Source organism: Ostrinia furnacalis, unplaced genomic scaffold (genome assembly GCF_004193835.3).
Source record: "Ostrinia furnacalis isolate ACB-3 unplaced genomic scaffold, ASM419383v2 OfSCF6657, whole genome shotgun sequence".
NCBI lineage: Eukaryota > Metazoa > Arthropoda > Insecta > Lepidoptera > Crambidae > Ostrinia > Ostrinia furnacalis.
The window spans coordinates 841044-849978 of record NW_021136896.1 but is presented as its reverse complement, the minus strand read 5'-3'; the positions used below and the strand labels follow the sequence as shown (position 1 = coordinate 849978).

At 41.0% G+C, this 8935-nt stretch overlaps 1 protein-coding gene across 1 annotated transcript in view; it reads right to left on the bottom strand.

Annotated features, from left to right (window-relative positions):
• Nucleotides 1-350: 350 nt before the first annotated feature.
• Tak1 (TGF-beta activated kinase 1) overlaps nucleotides 351-8935 on the bottom strand; it is a 35156-nt gene continuing 26571 nt past the window's right edge. Inside the window, exons 10-12 of the mRNA XM_028318080.1 lie at nucleotides 3233-3417; nucleotides 2036-2146; nucleotides 351-1666 (exon numbers count right to left, since the gene is read on the bottom strand). Of these exons, the coding sequence (XP_028173881.1) occupies nucleotides 1574-1666; nucleotides 2036-2146; nucleotides 3233-3417 (389 nt within the window). The 3' untranslated portion in view covers nucleotides 351-1573. The remainder of the gene's footprint in view (nucleotides 1667-2035; nucleotides 2147-3232; nucleotides 3418-8935) is intronic.

The window sequence follows — 8935 nt, the reverse complement described above, 5'->3', positions numbered from 1 at the left end:
TATTGTACGGCGCCCCTAGCGGCTACTTTCAAGAACTAAATTCTTCATATATTTTTAATACGCACTCGTTAGCGAGCTCACCTAACGTAAACTCATGGTAAGCACACAGGTAGCTAGGACTGAGCCTGTATTCCCTTGATAATGTGGACAACGGTAAAGAATTCTCGTGATGTTCCGTTGTCTCCGTGATAGGGCCAATTAATAATATCATGGGGACAACGGGAATACAGGAGTAGTAGGACCATTGGCAATGCACATAAAGAGTACGACACATTATTATTCACTATTTCCTATCCTATTTCAAGGTTCTGGTAGGTAAAGGTAGATAGATTTAGAATAAAAGAACCAACTTGGCTTTTTAAATTATTATTTATTAAACTTAACATTGTAATCTTAAAACTAATAGATCTATTTTACTATCTTACATTTATACAATCAAAACAAATGCATACACACAAAATAATAGGATTAGATTATAAACATGTGCTAGTGATTGCACAGTGATACATTCACAAATAATACACCTAACATCTAAGCACTAAAACGTGCTTAGTTGTATTTAAAAATAATAAAACTGAATCAACAAGATCGTTCATATGCGGGCTCAAAAAGCAGGGCATTTAAAATTTTAATTTCTTGTATAGAACATCAAGTCAAAACGCAACATAATAAAAATATTATTATGTCAGCCAAAAGTATTAAGTTTTAAATGTATAAGATTGATTTTTATTTGTCAACATTTCAGTCATTAGTTGATAATTACATAAGTGGTATAATAATTAGCCAATTTATGAAAATCTTAAATGAAATCTAATTTTCGATAAATTTTATACCCTGCATTTAGTTCTGGGTTGAGCTCTAAGCAAATGTGAATGCAGACAATAAACGTTATGATTTCCAAAGTTAATGATTCCAAATTAGAGAAAAAATGTTTTCCCTTTGCTTTGGCAAGTTTTACGGCTAAAAAGATTAGAATACATTGTTCAATGCTTATCATTAAAATAATACAAACGAATCAATCAATGACTTTTAAAGCATTTAATGACTATACCGTCTTTTCCAGATGTAAAACACGAGGAAACTACATGACAATGATCTGATGTCGCTATGTATAAATGATCATAATTAATCGATATTTTTAACAGTTAATTCCGACAAGTTTTGGGCTCTGATGCAAATTATCTACATGGTTAATTTTTGTGTCCATATTGCCAAATCACGAAACCCAAATGCCTTTAAATAGGTTTGGAGGAAGCTTTCTCCATCCATCAGCTCCAGGAGATTTCAGATCATAGTCAGTTCGAGGGCAGACGTCATTTTGAATTGGTCCTTCTACGCTCGAAGTATTTCTAGACAACTTCATCTCTTCGAAAGTTTTGGTTTGGTGCTGGCGAACAAAAGGGTAAGCTAGTCACCAACCATCACGTTACAAACAACGGTTCTACTCCGCAAATGACGTTCATCTGTCTTTTTTCACATTGTCTCATGTGAGTGAAAGAGTCAAATATATCCGATTCGTTTTGCGGAGTAGCAGCCTACGTCATAAGTTATCTCGTGTGTAGCGCCAGTGACGTCACTCGTGGCGCATGTCTGGCGGCAGCCAACAATCGTTTTCTGCTCGCGCTAGCTGCTTCCGTAGCGTGTGGTACAGTTTGATTAGCGAGTCCTGAAAAAGAAAATATGCATGAATGTTTAAATAAACCGAAAGTTTAAGAATTTACAGGTTGTTACGGCGTTTGGGACGATATTAGGTAAAGACTATCTACCGCGATTACATTTATGTACACTGCGTCATCTGTCGGCGACACATGGAAGTTATATGGTATTCACAATACGCAAGAATGAGGGACTGATAAGATTGGGCCATTATAATCGACCGTCTGGGGACTAAAAACATCAAATCTTCCAAGGAACTAACATATCAGAGTGAAAATAATTATACTTTAGACGAATTTGTCATAATAAGTTTTCAGACTTTGATTGTATCATGAAACATTTTAGTTAAGAGCGAATTCTTCAATATTTAAATATTTACCTTTTCATTCTCTAGCTGAATGATTTCTCTCTTTTGCCGTAGCTCCTCGTCGTCCATTTGTTCTTCTAATTCTGACTTATGTTTACTGAGGTAGGCAGTCTCAGTTTGAACCTGCAAACATAAACAATGCCCTGTTTATTTACTCGGCCACATTCTTTCCAGTTATTTTAATTACATCATCGTTTACTTGTAATTTTGCAATGTGTTTCGGTCTCGTCAATTTTCGGCTATGAAATGACACGTTAATATAGCTACTTTATTCAGATGTTATTACTTCTTGTCTTTCACAATAAGAATCGTTTCATTATTTCTACCTCTAGTTCTCTAGTTCCTACTTCTGATACTTCTTTGTAGCCAGTATCTTCAGCTTAACCGCTATTCATCATCATCATCAACAGCCCTTTACAGTCCACTGCTGGACTATGAGCCTCCTCCACTATAGTGGAGGGTTTTGCCATAATCTCCAAGCTTGGCAGGCGGGTTGGAGATCGCAGTTTAAAAGATTGATGTTTTTCAGAGAGCGCTGCTGCCCATTCTCTGTTTGATGTGTAGTCCCTAAGTCGCCTCTTACGACACCCGCGGATTAACCGCTATTGGCTATTACCAACCAAACCAGTAACGGCCAGGTTGGACCTACGGAAGTTTCAGGGGGCAATTATTCCGATGGGTCGAAGTTCATGAGCCTCGGTTCTTAGCTCCTATGACCTGTCACTGGCCAATTTACTCTAAGAAGGCTGGATGCGGGCAGCGTGGGACCGGTTATGGAAACCTTTGTCCAGCAGTGGCCGTGATTTGGCTGAAACGACCGAAGCAGGCTGGAGACTAAGGAGGTAAATTTTAGGAGGCGGCTAACTTCGAACTCCTCCTATGTTCTCCTGATTAATTTCGTTGCGGGTCAAATGACAGTTTAACTTTGCCCTGGGATAAACTTGACCTTCACTGGTTGGGTTTTTATTGGCGGTCAAGCTGTAGATCCTGGCTTTACAGGAGTTACAGCGGTGGGAACGAGAGTGGAAATAGTCCTGTAGGCGGCCAACTTGGGACCAAATAATGTGTCTTATAATACCTTTACTGAAGTAGGATAGGTACCAGTCAAAATGAAGAGCACAGGAGGAAAAGGGGGTTGCTATAGCTTAACGTGCGGCAAATGGGTAAATCCGCCACTCGCTACTATCAAAAACAAAATGAAGCACTCACCCTGAGATACTCTGGGGCCAACTGCTTGTGCTCCTCGTATATCCTCTTGGACTCTTCGCTGGCGAGGTCCGGCGAGATGGGCCGCAGGTGCGGGTCCAACATCAGGTGCATCGAGTCCAGCGCCGGGTCGGGCTCCGCCGGCGGCGGCGCGGCACCCTCGCCGCCAGTCGACCCACTACTGTTACCTGTAATCAAAATAGGCTGGTAAGAACAGAATTCAGTTAGTTTTGGACAACCCGCAGCCTACAGACTTAGGGCTCTTTCAAATTAGGCGTTTTAGCAGGACGTCTGGTCATTTAGTCTCCAGTAGAAAAGCACGACCTATAATTTACCAGAGGCAAATGAAGAATTTGGCCTACACTCCTCACCTTGGCCAGACGTGTTGAATTTAAATATTTTAGACTACTTTGACCAATCACAGGACAGAAGTTATGAGTGAGATTGAAGCGAGTTTTGAGCGTGTTTTGTATTCAGAACTTAGTGGTAAAAATAGTTCTTTTAAGGGGAAAAAAACAACAACTAAAATCCTAACGCCGTTTTCGTATTTTCGAATCCATTTTTCCCTGTTTTCCGTGCCGTTATCACAATAAAAAATTGTTATTCCTATACCAAAATATTAATTCGAATAAACTGTTCCTATGTCCTAATGTTTATGGATGATGCCTATATTAGAAAAAGGTTGTTACGTTAATTATTAATTGCTGGATGATCGTTTAATGTCCAAGATCTCGAGAACTAAGTTGTTCTCAATGGTGGTCAGGTAAAATGGAGGTGATAGCATTATCTCAAGCCACACCGATAAGCCTATTATGCATAGGTTTATTGTGAACATTTTGGTCGCCCAACGACAACTTTTTACACATCTGTCATAACAAAGCAGGATGATTTTGATAAACAATTTGGTATTGCTGGAGTGGAGTCATTTACATACGGGAGTCATCCCATCAGCGATGCGTTTATGTATATGGGTACGAGATCGTTTCCATTATTTTACTAAAACACTTTTCAGACTTCAAACGTTCGCAGAAAGCTTAATTTCTTTCTTATGAATTACCTATGTATTAATTTAATATTTTCATATATTGATTAAATTCTGTGGTTATATCAATCCGCGATGTAAAGCATGTTCTATTCTATTTATTATCAGTAACACCAAATAACGTATCACACAAGCACGTAAGTTGTGAAAATCATGAAGAATTAAAATGTTGCCCATTTTTATAAATTCAATGATTTTATACTATACCAGGTAATATCGGTGATTTACTCCTTTTGCCACACTTGTTAGTCAAATAGAGAAGTTTACTTCGTTTTTGAAACAGGTGTTCAGATAGCATTATACGAGTAATGACTATCAATTACGAAGCAAATTTAGATAAAGTAACAACTAATTCTGAGGTAAATTGGTTTTCTTTATCAGATCTTTTGACGTGAATCATTAATTATCAGGAGTTTGCATAATTATAATGTACATTAAAGATAAATAATTTACATAGTTACATAGTTACCGATGATGCGGGCTGAAGGCACGATTAAAATAATGCCAATTATAATAGCAACGCGAGAACAATTCCGACGTTTAGAGGAATCGGTCGCGGTCTCCCAGCAGGGTTATATACGTCAGAAGTTAAATTTACTTCGGCTTGCTGATGTCAGACGCTTCACCTAGATTTTGTGCTTTCAACGAATGATTCTTTTACCCACAAATAGATGGCAGCAGAGAAACTAAACAAGGCGATTATAACTACTTCACCGACGGGACTGGCGCCGAACACTGTTCAGATTAATATTACAAACGTAAACATAGCTTTGCATGCACGAATGTAAACAAATCTTGAGCTTCCATTACTGTACGTTCAATTGGAGTGTTCCCGTGCTCGCACTTGTATCACGATTGAACAAAAAGTATCACTTGAACATTTCTCGATATTAATTGGATTGTCCGATAGTAACATTTCTCGATCCGACAAGTGTACGCTGCTTTACGCAAGTTGCGTAGTAGGAAGTAACGTTGACGTAAAGCGCTGCCCACGCCACGGCGAAGGGCGGGCGGTGGAGTTCCCGCTTCGGAAGGGTTTTGGTGGTCGCTACGTCCCCGGACACTCACTATAGAATATCCAACTACATGTGCTGACTGTGTCCCTGATGGTGGTGACGATGCCGGCGGAGGCGTCGCACGCGTCGAGGCGGCGCAGGCGCGCGGGCGGCGCGGGCAGCGGGGGCATGGCGCGTCCTCTCGCGGAGACAGTGCGCCGAGCACTGCGTGCACGCGCCCGCCCGCTCGAAATATCGGCGGGAGAGCCGGGAGCGGGCGGTGCAACAAACAAACCGGTTTATTCGCGGTGCGGTGACTCAGCGACGTCAGCCCGAGCTAAATGCGGACACCGTGTGCTGCCGCCCTTCGTGAGGTTTTCTGCCGTTTTCGCTGGGAGGGCGCGCGCGCACTCTCTGCAGCCGGTCGACGACCCGCGCCCACGCCGCTGCCTCTTGCACCCGGCACAGCAGCGACCGCCGCACCCATGCACTTAACCCTATGACGTTCCGCCCGCCTCTGGCTCATCGTAATTCATAAACGGGAGGTGGTTCCGAGATGCGGTTGCGGTGTTACGCCACTGTTGCGCTTGGACGCCCGCCGCGCGTTCGTAATGTTCTCGTGTCCGATGCAGGGATAATTTAGGGCCCGATTGCAGCATCGCACCGGGCTTAATTCATAGAATTGCAGCATGCAACGGCCAAGGTGCAGTGCGCAAAACCAACGTAGTACCGACGTAAATGCATACGATTATCAACATGTGACACGCGAAAACAAGCAACAATAAAACAGTCACTGCTCTAGGGTATGATGATATTTGAACAACTAGCCAAAGTCTAGCCAGTATTTGTGACTCGATGTCTTCGTAAAATTGAGGCAACCGTTTAGCAAAATAAGAAAGGTCAACAGATAATTCTTGAACAATGTGGAGGAGATTGGTGGATGTCTGCAATTTGAAATAGTTATACAAATCCCTTACTAAAGTATACTAAGAGTGCCTATGTCAAAATCCACAACATTCTTTACTTTATTACAAGATTATTTTATCCAAATTACTATCATACTCTTTCTACTCTAGTCAGATTTGCGCTCTATAAATCGTCACCGTCGTAAAAAAATATCAACAAGACACACGTGCCCTTTGAAAATTATATAGTTAGCGGGAGTGTGCCAATTTCGTTGTTTTAATGGCACATCACCCGCAGTATAACTTACGCAGTCCTATTGAGACCAGAATAATCCGACTCATAAATCTTAGCGCTCGGCGGAAGTGTTTGTTTTAAAGTCCGATATGGTTTTTTTTAAACTTTTTAAAGATAGTGCTTTGAATTTGGTAGTTTCATAGGGGCTTATGGTTATTCATAAACTTTAATGAGTTCCAGAAAAGTGCGGGCGTTACAAGTTCGCGGGCATATGCGGCTAATTGCGTTAGAGGAGAGTGATAATTAACAAGCCCGAGGCGAAGACAGCGCCGCGCCGCGGACTCGGCCCGATGACGGATCCGGCCCGGACGACGGCACCCGTGGTGACTAATACACGCGTTTTACGACTCCGATCGACCATAAAATCTAAACAGTAACCGCGCATAGGCCGAGGAAACGGCATTCGTTATCCCGAAGATTAATCTCGATGAAAAAATAACCCACGCTAAACACGCGAGTGACATAATCACAACACGAGCGTCAGCAGCATTGGACGTCACAGTGACAGATCAGCTCGAGTGTCAAGCTCGATCACACATATCATCCGTTGAAAAATGACAATAGGTGAATCTTGGCAACGGCGGTATTCTTATCGCGGCGATCTGCGCTTTAGTGCTTTCTAGCGTTATGGACGTTATTGGCGGTGACGACAATGGACGGCTGTTGTTGTGATTCGGCCAAACTGCATCAAACAAGCATATTGCAGCGCGCAATGCATTAACTACAGGAGATCACATTTTAAACAAGATTTATTTTGTTTATTAACGATTCATTCTCAAGATAAAATCTACTGAAAACAACAGTGAAATTATTTACATTAAATGAGTTATATTTCATTAAAATAAAATTAGGAACGGTGGGTCTACCTTGTAGTACACCTGTCATTCATGAAGTTAATGCAAAGTAGTTATAATCCTTCACTGCAGTCTGTAGAGTCATTTTCAAAAACACGAAATCGTTTTTGCATTTTCTTTATTTGTAATGGACTAGCGAGAGAGCCACAGAAATGGCACTAGAGATTATCCTGTTCCATCAGATTTCGAAACTTATTTCGACGGTACTGCGTCTTATTGGGAACGCAGTAAATCAGTATCTGTGTAATCGCTCTTTGATCGGGGCTTTAATACGTTTTCAATTTGGCGTCGAGAAAACGCGGTTCTTGCGTCAGCACCGCTGACATCTCGCGGAAACTGTCCGGCGGGTGACACCCGCTCTGTTAGCCGCCGGATTTATTGCTAGCACGGGCAGACGTCTGAAACCGGTGGATGTTATACGACGGCGATAATTATTTGGAGAAGTTAACGCTGAGATGTCACTTGTGAAATCCAACGATCCGTTGGTTTACGACGACGAGGTAAATGTATTTATGTCCCCTGACATATATTTTGAAGACGCTCATAAAATTAGTTTATCTTTTGGAAATCAAACAAAGTTAATAGATAATTCTGAGCAAATAGTGAATATTTAGAAGCTAACATTTAACTAATTTACTTTTATAGAGCTGTAGTAGCCAATTAAATTCTGTGATTGAGTAGTTAGAGAGCAGGACCCCATAATCGATAGAGATCCTGGGTTGGGTTCAATAACAGATGGAAACACATACATTGAAGAATAACTTCTTGTAATTTACTATTTTTGGTTAGACAATGCAGGCTCCAGTAGTTTTTAGGATACGTTATACCTTCGACAAGATCTGAAAGGTATAGCGGCTCATAAAATCTGAAATCAGGCTTCTGACCTCAGATTTTACACCCACACCATGGAAATATGAAATAACCAATGAATTTAACAAACAATTTGCAAATAGGTACATTTGATTTATTTCCCGATGCGCTTACCCTATTTTCAATAGCTATTTACAATATCGAAGACAACAATAATTTTTAAAAGAATTAAGTTTGGTATAGGAATATTAGGAATCATGTGAAATGAGAATGTTTTGTTTTAGACAGAAACGCTGTCACTGACTCCAAGTGCTCTAACGATTGCCAAAAAATCAAAGAATGTCCATACTTTTAATGTTAAGATCACGTTGAGCGAGTGACAGGGAATTACGTCTGACATCCAGCATTTTAAAAAGTCTGATTCACCGGAGACACTTTCATTCCATCCGGAAATATCTGCCGGGCGAATTTAGGCGTCCTTGCGTATAATTTTAAGTTCCCAAAGGACAATAATACAACGGTTCAGAAGCGTGTGAGCAGACGGCACAGTGAGTCACAAAAAGCTAAAATTGGTTGTGTTTCTCATGTTTATTTTTTACGGCGATGTTGTTAAACTATTGTAGAATTTATTTGCGAGATTGTTACAAGGTTTTCTAAAATACCACACATTGTGGAGATACGTGAAAGGTATATTTTTATGTAGGATTTAAATGAGGCGTTATCTGTGTATTAGCGGGTGTGGTAAAGAGGGCAGTTTACATTTTCGTGCCAACTCCGAGGTAGAACTAGATCTGGGCCGGTCACC